The sequence below is a fragment of the Telmatherina bonti genome (genome assembly GCF_933228915.1).
Source record: "Telmatherina bonti genome assembly, chromosome: 6".
NCBI lineage: Eukaryota > Metazoa > Chordata > Actinopteri > Atheriniformes > Telmatherinidae > Telmatherina > Telmatherina bonti.
In genome coordinates this window covers 15,428,112-15,452,737 of record NC_136624.1, presented here as the reverse complement: position 1 = coordinate 15,452,737, position 24,626 = coordinate 15,428,112, and the positions used below count along the sequence as shown (strand labels likewise).

The 24,626-nt window shown below is 38.9% G+C and overlaps 1 protein-coding gene across 3 annotated transcripts in view; it reads left to right on the top strand.

Annotated features, from left to right (window-relative positions):
* The window catches only part of ripor3 (RIPOR family member 3), a 70,580-nt gene that overhangs the window by 36,396 nt on the left and 9,558 nt on the right, over nt 1-24,626 (top strand). For all 3 annotated transcript variants that reach the window (XR_013771339.1, XM_079241614.1, XM_079241613.1), the window contains exons 3-12: nt 7,880-7,978; nt 12,866-13,015; nt 13,849-13,927; nt 14,005-14,028; nt 14,119-14,172; nt 14,324-14,473; nt 19,616-19,679; nt 19,776-19,819; nt 20,707-20,832; nt 21,818-21,963. Coding sequence is in view for 2 of the 3 variants with exons in the window: in XM_079241614.1 (XP_079097740.1) it covers nt 7,881-7,978; nt 12,866-13,015; nt 13,849-13,927; nt 14,005-14,028; nt 14,119-14,172; nt 14,324-14,473; nt 19,616-19,679; nt 19,776-19,819; nt 20,707-20,832; nt 21,818-21,963 (935 nt within the window). In the remaining variant the exon portion in view is untranslated. The remainder of the gene's footprint in view (nt 1-7,879; nt 7,979-12,865; nt 13,016-13,848; nt 13,928-14,004; nt 14,029-14,118; nt 14,173-14,323; nt 14,474-19,615; nt 19,680-19,775; nt 19,820-20,706; nt 20,833-21,817; nt 21,964-24,626) is intronic.

The following is a 24,626-nucleotide window of genomic DNA, read 5'->3' as shown; positions in this document are numbered from 1 at the left end:
CCAGCTCAGTTGTCAGTATGTAATGTTTTGGGCTTGTTGTGTATGATATACACACCCAGCCCACCCCCACTCGACACAAGGGAGCATCCAACACACGGGACACAACAAGGAACAGCGACAGTGTTGCGCATCATGCTCTCGGATTGCTTGTCTCCAAGAAATGTGATTGGTTATGATATTGGAGGGAAATTTGGCATTTTCATTGCAGTACATGAAAGCATGGAGTCGAGAGATTTTGCTAGATTTGACAGCAAACTTGCTGTTAACTCTACTTTATAAAAGAAAGGCTAATCTCAAGGCTAATCCAGAAAATCAGAAAACTGATTGGTTGTAAAGCTAGGCAAAGGCGACAAAAGTTAAACATTTTTCGACTGTGTGCTCGTCTACCTGAACGAGGGTGAAATTTCACATGCATGAATATTGCTTGGCTGGAGGAGGACAGCAACTTTCACATGCTTGTGCAACTTCCGGAAGTAAACAGAGAAACATGGTCCCCTGTGTGTCGAGCTCAGAGTTGGCAGACTTTTTTTCGTGTTTGAAAGTCAGACAGTATCACAGTGGGGCTGTTATTAAATGGTGTACCTGGCGCTCCATTTGAGTTTGTTGTTTTGTAGTAAACTGTTCAGCAATACAAACTAGCTCAGTTACACTTATAATTCATTCCAATATTAAAATAGAACTTAATTAAATAATTATGCATTAGCATGCATACTATAGACATATATCCCTATGTATAACTAACATGTGGCCTCACAATAATTCCTGTTAATTCATTCCTGACCGTAAATAATCCATGAACATTACTAAATAATGTGTGGTCATCAGGCCAACAGCCAATTCCTTTTCTGCTGACGTCACCAGAGGAGCTCCGTAATAATGGCAACATATTTATTTGAGATTAGCCACCTATCAGGGCCAGATAAAGACATAAAGCCAGGCTAGAAGTCACTTGAAGTTTACATTTTCTTCCACTATCGTTGTAGTCAGAAGTGATTTCTTACTCAATTTCTACTCTATTTTCCTTATTTTTTCATCTGCAATGTAAATACTGATGGTCTCTGTTTCACAAAAAACAGAAATACAACATACAGCAAAACATACAAATGTTCTGGGTTCATCTGGTTCTGCTGCTTTGCATCATTCTGCATGTTTGAGATCTTTTTTCAGACTCCTTTATGTTTAACTTTTGCTGCGTCTTTAATCATCACACAAACAACCACATCCCCGCCTTATCCCTTTCTTCCTGCTCTGCTTCACGGCCACATGTGGTAGATGTTTGGTTGTTCGCAGGAAATCCCCAAATTCTTCTTAAGAGAAAAAGACTTTTTGTTTTTTTGGTGTTAATATTTATCTCATGTTTTTTTGTTTGTTTTTTTTAGAAAAACACAAAAACAATCATATGAATTTACAACAAATTTTCACAGAGCTTAACAGTAAAGCAAGGGTTGTGTTTTCTGTTTATATTCAAAACAGCGAGTGCACAAATGTGTTGCCACTGTGTTGCCACTAATTTTCAGTCCACTTGTTGTGTCACGTTGCTTCAGATGGCTTCTTGGCATCCCCCATCCATAAAGACCATTTCTGATGAGGCGCTGGCCAACAGTAAATGGACCAACTAAAGGTTCAGACGCATCCCTCAGGTCCTGTGTCTGGTCTTTGCTGATTTTGTTCCTATATCTTCAGGACATCACTTTTATATCCTGTTCATTTGCTTTTTTGGTCCTGACACCCTTATTCTGTCGTCCTCCAATTGTCCAGTTTTCTGAAACATTTTGATAACCGTGCTGAGATATGCCACATTTTCAGCTTAAAGCTCATCGTCTTGCTGCTAAGAACATCGAGCATCTTCCATCTATCAAACTGTTATCAGTGGTGTTTTTCAAAGAGCCTAAGGATCACATTTAAAACTTGTTCTTTGTTTTGTAGTATCTTGTGTCGTCTAACGCCAAACTGCTCTGCATGTATGTTCACCATAACTCAGTCAGCATGTGATGGACTAGCAACCTGTCCAGGATGTATCCTGCCTCTCGCCTTCTAATTGCTTGGATACACTCCAGCTTTCCAACAACCCTGTGTTGGATTAAACGGTATGAACAAGGAATAAATCAATCAATAACTGATGAGCCCAGAGCTCAGCACTATGCACGTTAAAGGGGTGAACGCCAACTTGCGGTGTCCCAGTTTCTCCACTCCACTCTGACGGTGATCCCTGGACTCTGAACCAGTCCACCAGATCTCATCTACTGGCATTTCCGGCATCTCCCCACTTGTTCGGTAATCAGATTATTTTTCATACCTAGATGAGGTAAAGGGGGCTATGAAGAGAGTCTTCCTCACACCTGGCTTCTCCCTCCACCTTTCGCCAGTCCTCCTCATGTCACACCTGGCTGGATTATCGTCTCAGTTGCCAAACACACCTGATCCTGCCCCCACACAGCATGACAACCAAAACCTGTAGTGTGGGCAGTACCATGGCAGTCCATACAACACTGGTTCATTCTTTGAGTTCGGATTGTTTTTGAGGTTAAATTAATCTTAGATAAGAGTTAAGTGACTTAACAAATAAAGTCAACAAAAAAAAAATGTTTATTTGTAAATGATCATTTAGAAGGACTTAAAATTGGTGAAAAAGCAGAAAATGTCTGAAAAAAATCTTTAAAAGATCTTCATAAAGCTTTGAGAACTATTGATCAACACCATGTTTAAAACATTACAAAAAAGGTCTGCTCAGAAGAAAAATATAAAATGAATAAAGAGTTCATGGCCCAAAACTCGGCCCTGCAATGGACTGGCGAGCTGTCCAGGGTGTACCCTGCCTGTCGCCCAAAGCCAGCTGGGATAGGCTCCAGCTTCCCTGCGACCCTGAATTGGATTAAGCGGTTCAGAAAATGAATGAATGAATGGCCCAAAACTCAACTTGTCTCTGTGATGTGTTCACAAGGCAGTTTGCTAGAACTGCTGAAAACAAAAATTCTGGGTTAAACTTGCTCCAAAAAGTATTCTTGTCATTTGAAGTGAATACAGTTTACCTGCCATGCTGAGGAAGTCTGACAGACTGCTGCGTGCTGCCAAATCTTTCACTTGTCTGTGTGGAGGTTACATTCTCCATTGTCCGATGCAACGAGTGACTGGATGGTTGATTGAAATTTGAGTTCAAACAATTTATGGAGGGAGTGAAAGGACACAGCTGGTGTTGACACGTCTCACTGAAGCAGACTGATTCAAGGACAGGAAGAGTGTTGAGATGCTGGTCTCTGGATGCAGATTATTCATCTTGAACAGCCTTTAAAACATAATCATTTTTGTCTTTAAGCAGTTGGATGCTGTTGTCATGAGACCTTCAGGTTTGCTCTGAGTGGAGGTTAAATCAACCAGAAGTGATAGCTGAAGAAAAAAGATTGTCTTTGGAAGAAAACTGGACAGTAGACTTCCTCTACAGGGAGAAGAACTGTGTGTACACGTGTGTGTGTGTGTGTGTGTGTGTGTGTGTCTGCTACAGTATAACATATTTTTTCTCACTTGGCGTATTTTGGTCCAGACTGATCTAACCTGGCTTCTTCATCCTCGTCTGTTATGTGTGGTTGCTTGGTGACACTGTTGGTTCTGGCATCAAGGCCAGAGTGTGTTCCCCATTCTGAGTCAAGACTCCAAACTGGGTTGCTCCCAATTAGTTATACTGGCAGCCGGCACTACTTCTGTCATGGTGTTGGTTTTAATGCACATGGCAGGGGCTGCAAAGCTGCGTGGGGATGACCTTGATTTAGTTTGTCTGCTACTGCGTTCTTTAAGATGTTCATATTTCACATCTTTGGATAAAATATAGAACCTGAAAAGAAGATCAGCAAAATTTTTACATTCAATAAAGTTTTGATCCCTCCAGAAGCTTCTGTAGTACTGTAACAGAAACTTTTACCCGTCTCTCACCATCCACCTAGGTAATGTCGAGTTGGATCCACTGGTATCAGGGGTGTCAAACTTCAGTCCTTGAGCATTTTTTTGTGTCTCCCTGCCCCAACACAACAAATTTCAATCAATCCTTATAAAACCTTGCACAATGGTCCATTAATTTCAGTCAGGTGTTTTAGAGCACAGAGACAATGAAAATCAGGATACTGGCCCCCGTAGACCAGAGTTTGACACCTGTGCACTATTTCATTGAGATCGCCCTTCATTGTTTGTGTAAGAGATTCAGCAAGGTGTTGGAAACTTTCATTTTGCTCCGTATTGACATGAAGGCATCACAAAGTAGCTGCAGATTTGTCTGCCTCACACCTAAGAATCTCCCGTTCCATCACACCCAAAGAAGCTCTGTTGAGATATGGTGGCTGTGGAGGCCATTGGAGTATAGTGAACCCAATGTTAGTGGTTAAGAAAACAGTTTGATGATTTGAGTTTTGTGATAATGATGCATTATCCTGGTGGATGCAGCCATCAGAAGATGCTGCACTCCAAACTGGACTCAAGACTCCAAACTAAATAAACTTGACCTTGGATGTTTTTCCATTGTACCATTTTAGTGAGTCTGCATGAAATGTAGCCTGAGTTTTTTGTGATCTTCCAAGGTTTTCTGGATATCTTTGCAAGCATTGGGTTTTTTAGCCCTTGTTGACTTAGTATCATCTCCAGCCAGTCTGCCCATTCCCCTCTGATCTCTGACACTGAGACATTTTTAGTCAGTTTGAACTTTAGCAAGGCATCCTGATCATCTATACATGCTTGTATGCATTAAACAGTGGTCATGTGATTGGCGGATTAGACATTTGTGTGAACAAGCTATTGAACAGGTGAACCTGGGAGGTGTGCTGTACCAGGTGATGCAGAAAGAACACCAGAGTCAGAAATACTTTCTTTAGAGAAGAAAAACTCTCTTCAATAAACAAATAAATTGCATCATAGATAGTCATTTAATGTGCAGACAACAATCAACAATAACTGGTACGCTCACCTGATCAACATATCACAATAGAACAATAAAAAAAAAGAATTATGTTGCACAATCAAAGTATTTTTGAGGTTTTGGCGTTGAATTATAATTTTCATCGTTGCAGGACAATTGATGAGGGTCTTTCAACTGAAACATTTAACATACTATATATAGAAGAGCTGTAAACTACGATAACAAAGACTTTCCCAACAACTTGGTCTGAGTTTATTCAAAAGAAAAAAAAAGCTGAAGAGAAAAACAATCTTAATGTTGCTGTTTTGGTTTTAACCAAACTCACAAAAATGACATGAAAGACACCAGGCAGATGGTGACCAGATTGCGTCTGAGTGCACACTACTTTTTTTCTCCTTCTGCTGTGAAAGTGGAGCATGCATACTTTGTTCCTCAGCTTTCCCGATTTTTTCACAATTGTCATAAGAAAGGCTTTATGGACACTTTCTTTTTGATGCCTCAATCTTTATGCCTGCAGGGAAAAATTAAATCTGCCAGCAAGTTCTGTCACAAGTTCTTTTGAATTATCTCTCTGTTTACGGCAGTCTGTAAAAAAAAAAAAAAGAGTAAAATGACAATATTATCAGCAATTACTGTTATAAGCTTATGTATTAGGTGAGAAACATAGCTTTAAACCATGTATGTAACTTTACAGCCTTAAAATTTTGTGTTTCTGACTCATTTTGATGGTTGTTGCTGTTGTTCTGCAGCATCTTGAGGCTGAAAACTGCACTCTACTTTGTTTTCCCCAGACTTAGAGCATCACATGACAACTGTATTTTGCCTTATGACAAAGTGTCTTATGACAGCAGTGGTTTAGCAACACCTTGTCCATTTTTCTATTCTATTTTGTTCTATTTTATATTTAGCAGATGCTTTTATCCAAGTGACTATGGGTGTAAGTTACCCATAGCAATTAACCTAACCTATGTCTTTTGGGAGGAAGCCAGAATACATGTAGAGGAAGAACATGCAAAGACCACTGTTCAAACCTCTTCACCAGCCAAAAATCAAAGCAGTGATCTTTCTGTGAGGCTGCAGTGCTTACCGCTGCTGCTATTTTTTTTTGTTGTAAATGCAAACAACAGTTGAAGGAGAAAAATAAGCCAAAATGAGAACTGTGGGAAAGACAGAGAGAAAGGGACTGATGTTTACTGACTGAAAAGAGCTCAGAGAAGAGGCAGGATGCAAGGCAGATGCTGAATTGTCCATCATTGGGGGACACCACGCAGTAAGCAAAAATTCAGAAGGGCTACTTTGGACTATACGTTTACTAAAATGGAAAATATACAATATACTCTCAAAGAAAGTTTACTTGATGTATACTTTTTGACCATCAGACCGCTTTGCATCAATGAAGCTTCATACAAATCTTTGGCCATCGTAACCCCAACTGCTTCAGGATAAAAAAAACTCTCCTGGCCATCATTAGATGTTACTATATGAGGCTGTCTTTTATCATTACTTTTATGCAGTTTGAACCAGAAAATAGTTCAAATGCTATTATAGAGCATTTGATGTAGCACAAATTTTCACTTACAAGACTTATATAGCGGCAATTGAAATATTTTATCTTGATTTGTTTTATACATGTAGCGTTTAACATCTACAACATGCTACGGGTTGTCAATGTGTTAATTTGCTTACTAATTGTACTTCCTCTTTAATTATCACTTCTCCCCGCTGTCGTGAGATCCAGTTGATATTTATTGTCTTTTCATAGCTCATTCATTTTATGATAAAAAAGCATAACAGTGTCAAACATGAGTCTGCTGGACGTACAATAGAAAACTGTTTGCCTCCCCCATTAACAACACCCGTGCAACTAAAATCATGACCCTTAAGTAACCCCCGCTACAAGCATCACGATAAGTGATACCACCCCCTGGTGGATGGGGAACTCATAAAAGAAACATGGCCCCTACAGTAGATGATCCAGTTTGCACTTAAATGTTTTTTTGAATCCTTGTTACATGTTTTGGTATTAAATGTTGACTAAAGGTGGTTTGTCTTCTAGCTTCATATGTGAATATTTAGCTTGAGTCTGAAAGGGCAACAAGTACTAGAAGCGCATAGCTCAGGGCCTAGTGCTGATCAGTGTTCTGGTTCAAATAGGATATATTTTTGTAGATCTTTGCACCTCGTCTTCTAGTTTTATTTATTCCTACTCAGTTTTACACAAATGCACATGTCATTTTACTGGTGAGCAAACAAAACATTCTCATGATCGCAGATTTTAAGATAAGTAGAATTAAAATGGTCGACTGATGCACAGAATACACTGACCATCCAGCGACACAGTGCATGCAACTGAGTGATGAGAAGATATGTCTTTACACTGTAGACATATGGACAAAATTTTCTGGCAATTTACCCGACGGTGTTTTGTTCTGTGTGCCAGCTTTATAGCCATGTCTGAAAATCTGCAGCTCTGCCATCACGTGCTTTAAAGTTGCAGAGCAAAATTTATAACTGGCCTCCATCTGCATACCATACCATGCACATATTTGTGGGTCTGCTTCAAGATGTTCCTCTGTTAATGTGTCCCAGAGAAGCTGGATGGTGCTCTGTTTCCTGTTTTGGATTGAGAGTTGGTGTGGTCCTGCTGATTTAAGTGTTGGCGTGACTGACTGTGTAAATACACAACAAGGTGAAAAATAGACCAAAAACTCAGTGAACAGAAAAAACAACTTGAGATCATTCTTCACTTTGACAGCTACAGTGCCAAAATACAAATGGTGCCAGATGTGAGGTGACAAAGATTTTCTTAGAAAGTGTCAAGAAAAGAAATTCTCCAGACACCTTGAAGCTTTATTTGTGCCAAGAACTGTTGTGATGGATCTGTTGTTCAATTGTAGTGTCATCTTCTTTCTGTGTCAGCAAATACACAAGAGTACAAGTGTTAGCTTTAATGTCCCTAAAGTCTCTTTGTCTGGCCAGCAGGATGTCAGTGAAGCTGCGATTTGACTCTCCGTCAGATGGAGGTCTGGTCCACAGAAGCCGCTCCTTCACTGGGTTCAGCTCATTGACTGGTCGACAACGGTGAGTTACCCACTGTTAACATTCATACCTTGAGTTTTAACAAATGAGGTCTTTGTGTCTGACTTAATTTTCTCCACAGGATATAAAAGACTGGGTAAGCACTTTTAAATGCTTGAATAGAGGACTTGTAAAAGGTTAGCTGTGGTGACCCACATATGATCAGATTAATTAAAACTTGGTGAATATAGAAGAAATATTTGACGAAGCAGAGGCAGAGCACAGCGACAACAGAGTCATACATCCTTTGATTCTCAAAGTTTATCTGTGGAGATTTATAAGATTAGTTATATTATGAGAAATGTGCTGAAGGTTTGTTTTTAAAAAGTAATCCTCTAGATAATTCAGCCGACATCCACATGTGAGTGCAGGGACACCAGCAAGGAGTTCTAAAGAGATCTTTAAGAGATCTTAGCCCTTGTGTTGTTGAATTACAGTCTTTAGGGCCTGCGGGTGGGCAGGCAGGCAGGCTTGGCAATGCAGGGACACAAACTGGTAAAAATACAAGATTCTTGATCTATAAAAGCTCAAAGATGGAAACAGAGGAAAAACTCTGACAATCTGGCCATGGGGAGAGGAAAGGCTGCTGCTGAGTGGGTGAAAGGGATCAGTGCTTTTAAAAGTTGTTTGGAAAATGCAAATGTACAGAGGCCATGACCAGGTACAGGGACATATTTTCCAAATTAAATACAGACATTTTGACCTAAGCACCGATCCTAATAAAATGCAGATAGAAATTGCCATGAAAGACAAGGCAAATGAATCTTATAGCATATTTTACACATAAAGCAACATAATGTGGTCTAAATAACAAACACAAAACAGACTTCTACAATAATACAGAAAATAGAAAAGAGAAACTTCCTGGTTTGATTAAAAGCTGAGGCAAAAAAAAGGGGGGAAAAAAAGACAGTAGACTGTTTTATAAGAACCAAGGTGTGGATCAGACTTCGGATTTTTCAGTTTTTCAGATATTAGGGGCCAGAAAACTAAATATTTTCTTAAACTTTTGAGATATAGGAAGTAAACTTAGAACAGAGGTGTCCAGCTCTGGTCCTTGAGGGCCACAATCAAGCAGGTTTTCCATGTATCCTGGTTCCAACATACTTGCCTCAAATTAATCAGTCATTGTACAGAACTTCATTGGCTGTCGGATTTATTGTGAGCAAGATGTGATGGAACAGGGATGCATCAAAAACCTGCAGGACATCGGCCCTTGAGGACCGACTTTGGACATCCCTGTTTAAAAGGCTTACACACTAATAGTTTACCTCTTTGAATAGAACTGATATGTCAAATAGCAGAAACTGAATAAGGACCATAAAGTAGTTGGTCTCTGACAAGAATGAATCTTGTGGATATGTACAGCCTGAAAACTCCTGCTATACTCTCATTTTTTTGGGTCTTATTTGAGTTGATCTTTTCTACATAATTTTGTATTTAAAGTTCTTAATTATGTATATTAAAATGCTCTATGGTTGCTATGACAACACACATTATGTGAGTTACAATACTGGAGAAAGAAGACGTCGTTAGCAGGTAATTCAGAATGAGGGTAAATGAAAAAAAAGAGGCTAGATTAAGTTCTTGAAATTTTTTTGCAGTATTTAATTAGTACAAGATTTTGCAACAAAACAACAAAATCTTTTTTTGGGTGACAAATGTTACTGGAATGATTTCCCCAAAGTCTCATCACTGTCAGGATGAAAGACAGCAAACAGAAAAATGTCAGAAGTTTAAGATTGTAATTACAAGTCGTGACCAGATTCTGGCCTTGTCTGTATCATCCTCCCTTTGTGCCTAAAACTCCTCAGCTCCACACAAGCCTGCTTAAATTGATGGCCAGACAGTTAACACATACTTAAAGATGAAAATTTAATTTGGAGAATAAAAAAACACACGAATGCAAACTTTCAGCATCGTGAGACAGAAAAAGAACAAAATGTCATGTTAAATAAAGAACGCAAAGCTGTAAGCCACTTCCTGTGTGAGTGTGTGAATGTTTATGTACACATAACACAAACATCCAGATATGTTTTCCATCTCGGAGACATGCAAACACACACACAGTCCAGTCATTCCTGAGTTTCTCCAGTGTTGCTGCCTTTACAGTAGCACACAAAGTGGCCCAGTCAACCATGGTGGAGGGGAACATGACACAAACACCACACACAGACACACCGATGGATGAAATATCAGATCACTTTAAGGCACTTTTAAATCTTTGTTTGCATTTCAGAGAACATTTCAATTCTAAGCATCAATCTGCCAGACCTGACGCTGACAAAAACACTTTTCGAAAAAAAATCTCAGCCATTAGCTTGTATCTTATTTGTCTTAAGTTTTGTCCTCCTGCATTAAATGAGCTTTCTTTCTACCAAAGTCCATGCACTGACCTCTAAAGCAATTCTTTCTTTTATAACTGGTGAATGCACAAGTTTTTTTAAAGGCTGCATTTTCCAATGTACCAATCTTGTACTGATCCACACAGACTGGAGTGGGAAAAAAAAACCATTAAAAATAGTTGAAATAAAAAAGGAGAAAAACTTGAAGAAAAACTATGAGAAAGAAAAAGACATGCAATAACAAAGTCACTTCAGTCCAAAACTACAATTAAATCACCAGATATACAGCCATACTCCAGTGTAAATAGTATAAAAGAGAAAGAGTTGAAAGAACCATGAATAATGCATTAATAAAAGTGTGGTTGCAATGAAAACTCTCCAGGAGCAACCAGCGTTACTGACTGGACTTAAACAAGTCTTTTAAAAAAACAGACACAAGATGTTGTTCAGAATTACAGCACTGTCTATCCTCTAGTTGTCTTCATACTATACCAGTCATTGTTCCCACTTCCATCTTGGTCGCTCTCAAATCAGCTCTGCTACAGAGCTGCTGTTTGTAGTGTCAATGATCGATGGACTGATCACTTATTGTTACCAGCTGGGATCCAGGGCTCAGCAGCAGAACTAGGTAGAGAACAAGAGAGTGAGAGAGAGCTAGATTAGCTTTTTTTTTAGGTCAAGGGTGTCCAGCTCTGGTCCTTGAGGACCACAATCCTGCAGATTTTCCATGTGTCCCTGTTCCAACACACCTGACTCAAATGAATCAGTCATTGAGCAGAACTGTTGGATTTATTTGATGTGAGCCAGGTGTGTTGGAGCTGGGATACATTGAAAACTTGCAGGACATCGGCCCTCAAGGGCCAACATTGGACATTCCTGGTCTAGGTGCTTATAATACATCATTTCTCTCTCCTCTATCGACGCCATATTTGCTGCTTTCTAAATCAGATGTCAGAGCTCAGAAGTGAATTCTGAACTCTGCACGTCTCTGGTGGCTGTATGTATGGTGGCTAACAAACATGTCAGTGAAAGGGAGACATGAGAGTTTGAAGACAGCAACTTTTGAAATAGACATAACTATTTACATTAATAAAGGAAGAATAATTAAGCGTTTAGAGGAGGAACTCATTTCCTTGATAAATACAAAAAAAGCAACACAGAGGAGAAAAGGGGAAATCCAGCAGTTTGTGTTCTTTCTCTACATGTGGCTTTAAACTCTTTATATTTAATCATACTATCATCATCCCCATTACATGCAATGGATTGCAGTGTGTTAAACTCCACCCTTTAGCCTCTGACTGATAAAGTCTCATTTTTAACAAAAGATCCAGCTTGGGGATGTAGGAGAAAAGAAGGCACTCTTTTTTTTTTTTTCTTTTCATTTCCACAGGCAATCACTGAAAGGGTGCCAGAATATCTGACCCCCATACCAAACCCCAGTGAAAACAACAATCCGTGGTTGATTGGGAACCAGTGTAAGAGTCCCAAAAATCAGGATGCCTTGAATCAGATATTTTGGCAGCGTTCCCAGTTTTTGCCCATGGAAAGCCCCGTACCAAGCCATATACACCTTGGTGGAAATGTGACCTATATGACTCTTCTTTTAACAAAAACAAACTGTGTACCACGTTCTGTGTATTGGATATTGATGTCTTCCTCAAATGTAAACATTTTGATTATAACAAAACAAATGGGAACAATTCAATATATTCTGTTTTAAATACATCTAGCAAATGACAAATTCTCAGTCTCAGGTCACATTCACGTAACAGCACAGGTCGTTGTCAAGTCTTTTCTTTTACCAGGTCACAGAGAACACAGAAGTTCTGTCTTATTACTAGTTTTACCCGAGGAAAAGTCAGTATTTTAGGAGGGGGGGGGGGGGGTATTAGTGGAGCAGCTGCAGAAATGGCATGATCTATAGCATTCACACATTTTTGCAACACTGTTTAAAGGCAGAGTATGTAAGATTTCAAGGCGATTCTTTACACCACCAGGTGGAAAACACCAGGTCGTGAGCAAAACCACAAAACTGCTACCTCCACAAACGACCACAGGTTGGCAGTAATGAGCAAAACTCACCCCTCCTCCTTGCCAGCTCCAACGAGGGCAGGAATCGCTTGTGAGCTGTAGCTGAGAGCCGCTCTGCAATAAATGGGCTTATATGCATCAAATATGGACAGACTGGAACATACATGTTTAAAAAACTATCAAATTATGATTGTAGTTATTTTTTTTAGTTTATTTATTTTGAAAATATTGAAAATCTTACATACTCTACCTTTAAAACAACAAGATTGTATCAAATGAAGAAGTCTTTTCTTTCCAGGCTGCACACTAACCAATAAAAGATTATGACATAATAAGGCATGATAACTACTCCTCCCCTCCTTCCACGACTAAAGGCGGACTTCAGTTCCCTCTTCAACCTGGGAAGTTCTAAATTATAACAATAATAATAATTATTACCAAAAAGTGTTCATTCTGTTTGCCGTTCAACAACAAGAAATAACCTCTCTCTCTCATTGTGTGTTTATGTTTTCAGGTCATCCTCTGTACGAAGCTCTCTCCGCTCCAAAGCCATGACGGGAAGTAAATCTCCCAGAATGCACTTCTACCCCCAGAGAGGATCTATCTGGTCACTGCAGCCAGAGCAGGTCGACAGAGTCTTCCTGGCACTTCGCAAAGGACTCAAGTATGTGAACTTTAACAGAGAAAAAAATCATCGAAAAAGAGTGGAGTCAAGAAAAAAGTGCAGAAATATGACCAGAGAGGCTGAATATATCATTCAAGTATGACTGTTAGTGTGCTGATTAGCCTGAAGTCAGGAATTCCTGCTCAGTGGTTCCCAATCTAGTGGTCGTGCTCCTGCCAGAGATAAATCCAAAAAGGTCATGAGATGATTAATGAGGGTTGACAAAAAGAGACAACTAATTTATAACTTCAAAAGCACTGAATTCTGCAGCACTATTCTGTCAAAGCTTTTGCCTCTTAATGGCTCAGCATGTAGGATGCTCTGCTACACCAATCAGCCATAACGGTATATACGACTACTCAGTCAGGAGACACACTGAAAAATGGACATTCTGGCCCCAAACTGCCCGTAACAGAACCTTTAAGTCCTGCAAGTCATAAAATTGGGCCTCTATGGACTAGACTGATTTGTCCAGGACATCTAATAGGACTGAGATCTGGAGAATCTATAGGCAGTGTAATCACCTTTAACTTAGACCTGCTTGCATAAAAAATTGCTGCTTGGATGGATAGACAGACAGACAGATGGATGGATTGATGGACAGACGGAAGAATGTTTAAAAATTAAAAGCATGATCAATGTCAATTCCACAATAATTAATTCATAGACACCTAGATTTCTGTTGTGTTTCGGCCAGTAGGTGTTAAACTTTGAGACGATGAAAAGCAGAGTTGACTTAATGTGCTGAAATTCTTCCCCTCATGTCATGGTTGGTGAAGCTGTAGGTCTGTTTTGAATTCCTCACATGTTGTTGGTGTGGCTGATGTGTGCAGGGAGTATTTGGAGGGTCACCAAGTAGAGATGGACTTCCTGTCATCACAGCAGAGAGAGACCAAGAGAAACTCCAGGCTGGTGAGGAGAGAGAGTGAGAAATGATCGTGTTCTGTGTTTGTGACAGTAAAGATGATGATATTTGCTTTTCTTTCCAGGCCTTTCTTTATGATCTGGAAAAGGTAATATTGGCTTGTGTTTCTTTGTTTTTATGAAACTAAACCTATGCAGATATACATAAACGATGACTCAATACGTGTTTCTGCTTATAGGAAATCAGAGCATTGGAGAGATACATAAGGCGACTGGAATTTCAAATCAGCAAGGTAAAGAAATTAGTGCTAATCGGTTTGGTTTTTTAGGAGATATTATTTAAGAAATTATTAAAAAATTATCTGCGTTGCCATTTCAGTTTCTTTATTTCATCTCTGAAAGTTAGAATTTGTCTTCATTTTGCTGCTATGGCTGCCTCTGCAGGTGGAGGAGTTGTATGAAACGTATTGCATTCAGTGGAGATTATGTCAGGGAGCAGTCAACATGAAGAGAGCCTTCTCCCTGTCCCCATCCACCAGAGCCTCCAGAGAAAGTCTTCTGGAGCTCAGCCGCAACCACAGACACAGTCTGCAGGTATTCAGACATTTCATGTGCACATGTGGAGATTTTGGGGGGGGGGTCCTATAGATGAAGGGTCAGTTGTCTGTTCTTGCTGTGCTCACAGAGGTCCTTTGCTGTGTTGACATGTTGGTCATGTGTTTTCAGACTGTTGTGGCCAGTGCTCTATGATGCACTGCTCTGATGGGGGGGTGTAGACCGATTGGTTATAAAAAGGGGAATAAGTCCAGGAGACTGGACACTCTGGAAACAGAAGTGGAGAGGGTTACACTGAAAAAGCAGAGTTATAATGAATAACAGCAGACAACCCCTCCACAGACTCCTTAAGGAGCAAAGGAGCAGTCACAGCAGTCACCTCCTCTGTCTATTTAAGATTATGTACACACTGGACAGAAGAGTGTAATATATAAATGTTGTCCTTTGTACATGAAAATGGTGTCAGTCTACATCAGGGGTCACCAACTCCGTTCCTCATGAGCTACCAGCCTGCAGGTTTTAGTGTTTCCCTGGTACAACCCACTTCATTCAAATGAAAAGGTTCTCCGACAACTTGTCATCTTCTGTGCCTGCCTATTAATGAGCTTTTGATTTGGGTCACAGCAGGGAAACACTAAAACCTGCAGGATGGTGGCCCATGAGGACTTGTTCTATTTAAACAATGTTGCTGCAAAGCTGCATGAACAGACTAAAAAAAGTGTTATCAGCTACTGTTTATTTGCAAATCCTGTTTCCCGATCTGCTTCCCGTACAATTTAAAGTTAATAAAAAATGTTGTATTGAAAAAATTTAAAGATCCCTTCGTTGTTTCTGACAAGGAATGATTCGAGGACATTCTCTGTCTTTGGCAGCAAAGTTTTACTTGTCGAGAACATCTTTACATGTGGAGTGAAGGGAAAGTAGCATTTCCAACATGTTTTTCTCATGTAAAGAGACCAGAAACACAAACCCATGCATATATGCCAACAAGCAAACACCACACAGAGAGGCCACTGTTCAAACTTCCCCCCTGCCCAGACTCGAACCAGCAACCTTCCTGCTGCGAGGCAACAGTGTTAACCAGCATTCCACCATGCAGCCCATATTTTCATAATAATTCATTATAATAATAAAGTGAACATATTTTATCTTTCTATATCGGACATATTTATTGTAACTGTCTGAAAAAACACAACATGTTAAGATGTAAAGTGAAATTTATTTATTTTGAGATCCTGATCAAAATTATTTTAAAACGGCACTCCATCCATAAACAACAATCCCTCTCTTAATACATACAAGTCAAACCCTCATTTGCACACTAGATATCCATCCAGCTTCAATCTGTCTTCAAAATGTAACTAAAGAATCTGTAAAGTGCATTGGAAATCCACTCGGGCTAAAAGTTTCAACTTATCCATCGTCGCACCAAAGCAGGGGCCAAAACTTGCCTCGAATGGTCATGATGTTTCCAACGAACAAGCTGGTGTGGAAATGATGGTCCCACAGTGATTTTTCTGTTTGCAGCCACAGGATAAGGGCCATTAACAGAAAACTGAAGACTCATCTGTCTGTCTGTGACACATCCAACAGTGTCTAACATGTTTCTGTCCTCGCTGCCTCTGCCTTTCATCCAGTCTTCTGTCCGTGTCACCCTTAATGTTCTGGCATTTCTGAAACTGTTTTCACTCTTCAGCATAAATCAGTGAGCAGACGGCAGTCAGCGCTGCTGGCAGCAGCACCGCTGTTTGTGTATCTGGACCACACAAAGTGTATTCACACGTTTTTGAGGTTCATGAGCCTCCAAAGTGCTCTTCTGGTAAATCTTCTCATGTTTAGTTTTGCTTCTCAACTTAAGGTGCCTAGTCTTGTCAAAATAACCAACATTTTTACTTTAAAATTAGGAAAAAAATTAGACACCAAATCTGTCCATTTTTTACCTGTAAGCAAGATTAATGGGCTGTTTGAAAAGCTGCATCTCAGATCACATTTTTATAATAATGCTGCAGCATTTATTAGGATGCTTATATATCAGTATATGTGTTACTGGTGACCAATAAATGAAGAATTCATTTAACATCAATCAAAAAAGTGACTTAATTAACAAACAAAAAAAAAGCTGAAACATATTCCCTTTGGATAGAAAGAGCTGCTCTTCTATCATATAGTACAACATCTCTAAAAGAGTGAATCAGAACAAAATGGGAAGTTTTAGTGCAGACAGTCCAGGAAAGGTTGTGTTCTATACATATTTCAAAATATTGGAAAAGCTAAAAATGCTTAATTAACCTCTTTATTCTTGCAAATACACATTTATATTATGTTGAGAATATGAATAAAAAGTCAAGAGTAATGTCCAATGTTTAAATATAGTTTGTGTGTATTACACATTTACTTAAAATGCTAAAAATCTGTCCAAATTTGGTTCTATAGTCAACAAAAATCTGCCTATTTCACACATTTTAATCAGTAAATACTTCAGATGTCACTTCAGAATCAGTCCCTTAGATGTGGAAAATCACATTTCTGTTTGTCAGTCCCTTCCCTGTAGATACAAATATTTAAGTTTGATGTCCCAACAATGTAAAATGTGTGCATGTTTATTTTTTCTAAACTTACCAAGTCACCATATACAAACAGCTGAAATCCACTCAGCGATGTCACAATTCATGGTTAAACAGAAAGAAGAAAAACCCAAACATGCAAGACTATGAGGCAGGAGGACTGGATCAGCCGGAGGTTCCAACAATGTGACTCAAACTCACAAGAAACAAGACCCAGGACAGTAGATGAACTGACTGACCGGAAATCAGGACAGAAGGAAGCAGCAGGGATGACAAACGCAGAAGATTTACTGAGGGATTAATGACAAATGAAGAGCAGGTGTGATAATCAGCAGCTAAGAACCAGGTGTGACGGGGAATAAATACAACATCACACCAGGAGGGGACCAGGAAACAAGATAAACACACAGAGGAGTCCACATAGACAACAAAAAAAAACCCTAAACTGAATAGTTTGCAGTCTTGGGTCAATATTACACCTTCATTAGGGTTTGAATTAAAACTTTTATTATCCTGAGGGGACTCTGTGTCATTTTGACAAAAAATGTCAAATGTAAAGTTCTGTCTGTGATGTAATTTAATTTTCTCTCATCAGGAGTTTCTGACTGTTTGATTTCTTGATTTTCTCTCCATTTGAGGAGTTAATTATAATCCAGATAACAGATCACACGCTTTTCAAATGTAGCTCGTCTTTGTCTGTATGCTTTGTAACAGTGTCAGTGTAGGTTTTACAAATTCCCCTAAACACGTAAAGTGCCCGCTTGGTTCTAAGTTTTGGTCAGACTGTTGCGCCTCCTGCGGCATGAGCCTACAGGAGGAGGCATCGACTTGCTGCTTTGCTTCTCATTTAGGCGGTCTTCATTAAAACAAATTATTTTAATGGTGTTCAATAATCATTCATTTTCATTTTCCTTAGTTAAAAGTTCTTCCTGTTTGGCTGTTTCCAGTCATCAAACCAAATTTGATTTTTGTCATTTTTTAATTTTCCTTTTCTTTGTAGTATTTGTTCAGATAACCAACAGAACAGTCAGTTTGTACGGTTATGATTTTATTTCGTAATTCATTTTTAAGTTAACTGGATGTACAGGAAAGGGGTTGGATAAATGCTTAACCTACTACAATTTCCTTTGCTTGTAACAAACACCTGCACTATAAACTGGTAGGTTGATTACTGCAGCTTTTATGAGCACTGCCAGCATTCCTTGGTAGCATGATGTTCATCGTGGTGGATTTTAAAGAGCGGCACCAACAATGATAAACACCTGTCCATTTTTGTATAGTTGTAATACAGAAGTCCTCAGCCAGGGAGAAAGATGATTTCACAGCATCCCCTCTTTCACCACAATTATAATGAAGTAAATTTAACATGGAGAGATCAAATGAAAGGTTGATTTACCAATACCTAGACTCTTGTGACGCTCCGAAGCAGAACATGATGGATGATGGGAAAGCCCAGTGACTTCTGAAGAGGCTCCAATGCAGAAGGTGGAGTTGGGAGGTGGTGGGAGGCATGATGTCTTGAAGGAAAATGGCAGCAGAAGAGAGGTTATTAAAAGGGCAAAAAACTGATTGATTTTGGGGTAAACAATAAAAGCAGCTAGGAAGCAGGAAGACAACAGGTCCAGAGTGGAGAAAGCAGCAGGGAAGATGGAGGAAAAGTCCAATAAACAAGAGAAAAAAAAGAGTAAAAAGGTTTTCTGGTGAGGTGTCTGCTTGTGATAACTAATTTAGCATCTATTTTTCATCCTACCTGAACTCCAAGTTCACTCCAGCATGTAAAATTCAGTCTGGTGTTGATTCTTTATTTATTTCACTCTGTCCCATGTCTCTTTCTCTCCCCTCTATTCCTCTAATAACATCCCGTTACTATGTCTTGTTTGTATGCTGAATCAGCCACAATGCGCATTTAAAATGGCCAGTGTGTTGCTATCCAGGTGCTGGCGTGTGACACGGTGCCTTAAAGTGAAATGCAGTTGTAGTGATGCAGAAAAAATTAGCTGCAACCCTGAGGTTGACGCCTCAGAAACCCTGAAGTGAAGTGTGATTTCTCAGCCTCGTGATGCTGCAGTGTAAAATCAGGCCCTGAAATGTATATAATAAATGTCAGAAAGTTACGTAGGGCTACTTTAAGGAAGAGAACAAGCCCTACATTAGATTTACGTAAAAGGAAACAACATATACTGCATATGGGAATGTGAAGAAAACTGGGGATCAAAGATAATAACGCAATGAGTAACAGAAGGCAGAGGTGTTATGATCAAAAAAGCAAGAATACATGAGCAACATGGAAATGAACTAAACAAGGAAAAAACATGCTAGTATATTCACAAATATATGAGATCAAACTAACTGAGGTGCAGAAAGAAATGAGTTTGGAAGTGGAATAATGGGCTGGATTACCAAACACAGGGGGAGTTTACTAAAACAGACGATCAGCAAAGCTCATGTATGACAATACAGCAAATCTTTATCCTCTGGTTTCCTTTCCGATAAAACAAAAAATGATCCATCAGAGTCCCAATAAAGTCTGCTGTTTATCTCATTCAACAAGGCAGCCAGACACAGCATCATCACTTTAATCCTTTGTTGTCAAACTGTTTCATTTTCTTCTCTACAGGACATGTCAACTATGGAAGGAGATTTAGAGATCCTACTCGGGGAGCTGCACGTCAAGATGAAGGGTATGCATGTACACACAAAGTCCCAGAGCGACTCACAGGTTATCAGGGTCACAGTTATCTCCAGGCTTTCCCCCCAACATGTAGTTTTTCTTTCAGGTCTGATTGGCTTTGCTCGACTCTGCCCCGGAGACCAATATGAGGTGAGCTTCTCCGTTCCATTTCATTTAAGTCTCGAAGGCAAAACGATGCTTCTATTCAATTCAATTCAATTCAACTTTATTTATATAGCGTCAAATCATGGTAATGCCATCTCAAGACGCTTTACAGACAGAGGGGAAAACATAATGAAGGCCAATTCATAACAGCCTATATAAGGAAACCAACAGATTGAGCAAGCACACTGGCAACAGTGGGAAGGAAAAAACTCCCTTTTAACAGGAAGGAAACCTCCGGCAGAACCCGGCTCAGGACAGGCAGCCATCTGCCTCTGCTGTGTGGGGGGAAGAGGACAGAAAGACAACAGACAACAGGAACTGCTACTCCCGGCCAGGGAGACCTGCTGAGACAGGAGACATACATGTTAATGATGCAACACTGTTATGGGGGGGGGGGGGGGGGGGGGGGGGTAAAAGAAAGAGATAAAGAGAAAAAGAAAGAAGCTCAGTGTATCAGGAAATGTCCCTCAGCAGTCTAAACCTATAGCAGCATAACTAAGGGATGCTAACCATCCCTAGCTATAGGACTTATCAAACAGATAAGTCTTCAGCCTAGTCTTAAAGGTGGGGAGGGTGTCTGCTTCCCTAACACTAACTGGGAGCTTATTCCATAAGAGAGGGGCCTGATAACCAAAGGCTCTGCTTCCTGCTTCTCTGTGTTCTTACTGAATCCTGCCTTTGTATTTGTATGATTTCAGTCAGATGAGCTGTGAAGATGTTTGTACAATATATAATAACGGCCTCCTGTTGTGATGGAAATATTAGTTCCTTTTTAAAGCATGAATGTTTAGCCTATATTTTCTATCATTTTTCATCAATGAACATCATGACTTGTGACATAGTTAGCGGCTGATGATGTGTCACATGACCAGGTGGTTGTGCGTTTGGGCCGTCAGAGATGGAAGATCAGAGGGAGGATCGAATCAGACGACACTCAGTCCTGGGATGAAGAAGAAATGGTCTTCCTCCCTCACATACATTACAACTTTGAGATCAAGGTTTGAAGCCAAGAAACCCAACAGTATTTTAGGATAATGACAGATTCATGAGATTATTATTATTAATGCCGCAGAAAAAAGACTAAATCAATTCATAGTGAACATTTAGCGCCTTTCTGGCTGAAAGAAGGAACTTGACGGATCTTTTTCAGAGGAAAAACACTGGTTTTAGTCTCATCTTTAATAAGATTTTCTGTTTTTTGTCAAGGACCATTTACATTTGCTTTGCCAAATAAAACCTCAGTTTGAACACCAAAATTCATCTTACAAACGATCAGTTAAATTTATTATACTCAAGAGTATTTTATTAAACAGTACTTAAAGCACTTGGATTTAAAATTTTTACATCATGATCCACACTTGTATGCTGTTATTATTGTGCCTTATTCCTGAGTAAGCAGATCAATTTGTTTTGCAAGCACATCAGATGCTTTTTCTGTACGTTTTAAAAGATCTACTCCTCCCAACTTAGAAACCATCTTTTCCAGTGTTACCATGCAAAACAGCTAATCTGGATGACTTTGTCTGAGCCTGTGATTGGATGTAATTGTGGCACATTCACATGACTGCTGCAAGCTGAGAGCGTGTGTTGACAGAACTGATCAGATGGTACACTGAGAGCATGTGCACAGGTGTGTGGCAGCACAGAGGAGAGAACAATGAAGGAGAAAGTTTATCCTCTTACATCACAGGAGCAAGTATGGAAATTTATTTTGCGAGCACAGCATGAATCTTTGTTTGTTCAGATTAAGTTATTTATTTTGCAAAAGTATATTCTGCTCAAAACATAAGCAATGAAAAATAATTTGTCTATGCTCAGAATATCCTTCTGCTCACTCAGGATTGAGGCACAATAATGGCACCAACCATCTGACAGCATTATGACGATGTCATCTATTTATTGTTTTTGTGTTAAAAAAAAAAAAACAACTCAATGTCAAATATTTGTCTTTGGGTTTTTAATCCATGAAATCTGTTTCTTCAGGTAACAGAGGCAAAGGGTTTGGGTTGGCTGCTGGTTGGCATGGTAACATGTGCAAGCGCTGATTTCTTCGTCGCAAAACCACAGCTGATGTTGGTGGACATCACAGAGCTGGGAACCATCAAGCTACAACTGGAGGTCACATGGAAGTATGGACACACTGACACACACACACACACACACACTAAACGCCATGACATTAAGCAAACTGATGAAGTGGTGGCAAAGAACAGCATGAGGTGGAGTAAAAAAGGCATTTCCTCTGCTTGAAAGAAGCTTTGAAGAGGTGATGATAGAGACCAGTGAAATTCCTAGACAAAAACATAGAACAAATGGATGGACTGGTGTTTCAGGAAATTCCTGTTAGTTGTGCAAAATATCAAAAATTCTCATCTGAACTTCTGTCTTGACCTCATGGAAGTGGCCCTTCTCTGTCCTGCTACTTGTGTAAAGATAAAATTGTCCAAATGTACTTTTTCCCATACCAGGAAAAAGGTAGAACAAAGAAATATGCCCTGCATTTTGACCTACAGCTCTGAAATCTTTCAGAAGAAACCACAGTAACAGACAGTCCATCGCCACTCAGTTTCATCAAACAAGGACAAACATGATGCAAACAACATCATGTTACACGCTCACGTCGAGTCATCCTGAAGAATTTGTTGTTTTCTTTGCTACACACCGCTAATCTGAGCCAGCTGTTTCAGAGCAGCTGATCTAATACAGAGTGAATAGTACAGTACATCATGCTTACACACACGCACACACACAGGCACAGGCAATAGCAAAAAAACACATAAACACTCTCTGCGGTGTTCTTGCAGCATGACAGATCACATTTCAGGCTTTAGAGAAACCAGGTGGAGGACATTTCAGAGACCCTCCCGAGTTAGATGGAAAAAGGCTGCCATAAACACACTCATAAAACAAAACTAAGACTTAGGGCCTACACACACACACACACACACAGACACAGCAGAAGTGACTCATTTTAATGAGCTCCTGATAAAAAAAAAAAAAAAAATTTTTAAATGTTCAAATTTAGCTCAAAAAGGAAAGAAAAGATGAAAATGTGCCGGTTTAAAACTCAAACTGACAGGTGAAGCTGACTTTTTATAATGAGTGAAACAATCCGTCAACCTAGCCAAGACTTTCAGCTGCAGGACTCTATTTTGGTAAGTCTGATTCAGGGAGTTTTATACATAACAAACCCAAGAAACTAAGCTGGTGAACAGTAACAAAGCTTATATAACTGCTAAAAGGTTCACAACATCTGTGAGCGCCTTGTTCCATTAAAGCTCAGTGTGAGCATCTACTGTTGTTTTGCTTCCCTTTTGTTTATTTTGCATTCTAAGCCAAGGCTTGGCTTGTGCTGTGAATGCCCTTGTCTGCAACAACCAGGACTCTACAAAAATGTGTTTTTTGGTGTCCCAACTAGCGTCAGGCCTCTAAAAGAGAGCAATCTCTGTTCTCACATTTTCTGATTAATAAAGTAAAAGCTTAGAGAGCGGCAAATGGGAATAGAGGTGTTATTTGTGCATTGACAGATCACAGACTGACTGGAGGCTGTATAGTTGTACCTGTGCCTATGTCTATGATGTTCAAATGCAAGAATTGTTTTCATGTAAATAGGCAACTAAATGTTTGATATTAATTGCCAACTATATATATATATATATATATATATATATATATATATATATATATATATATATATATATATATATATATATATATATATATATATATATATATATATATATATATATATATACATATATATATATGCATATATATATATGTATATATATATATATATATATGTATATATATATATATATATGCATATATATATATATATATATATATATATATATATATATATATATATATATATATACATATATATATATATATATAAATACATATATATATATATATATATATATATATATATATATATACATTCATTCATTCATTCATTCATTTTCCGAACCGCTTATTCCAATTCAGGGTCGCGGGGAAGCTGGAGCCTATCCCAGCCGGCTTTGGGCGACAGGCAGGGTACACCCTGGACAGCTCGCCAGTCCATCGCAGTATATATATACATATATATATATATATATATATATATATATATATATATATATATATATATATATATATATATTATTTTATTTTATTTTTTTTATATAGTTGGCAATTAATATCAATTTTATATATATATATATATATATATATATATATATATATATATATATATATATATATATATATATATTTATAAATATAGAAAAGCTGTCCAGGTTTCATGGAAAAGTTATACCAAACTGCAATACAAGCTCCATGACTTCATCAAGAGCAAATTATCACACCAGTGCAAGTAAATAGTGTTAATCTATTTAGCATTAATCTTTCTCTGTAAATGCAACAAGTTTGATTGCCAAAGTTCATGTGAAAAAGGTTGATCCCAAACACCAGTCCCCCATTGGAGCGAGCTTCAACTCCCACCTTCAGCAGAGTTTGAACCATGTCCCTAGTGAGGTGGAGGACATTGAGTCCAAGTGGGCTATGTTCCATGCCTCTATAAAAATTGTGTCATTTTTCACACAAATACGAATTATTACATTTTTTTCAACAGCTTTAATTTTTTGGTGGGGGCAGGACTGTAAGCAGCCCATTCCAGCACCGCTCACATCTTCCTCCTCAGCTTTGCCTTTGTAATGTGTGCAGAAATTGGATTTCATTGTCCTCTTGAAAGATACAGTACATGGACGTTTCACTTGAATTGCTTTTATCCCACTTATTTTAA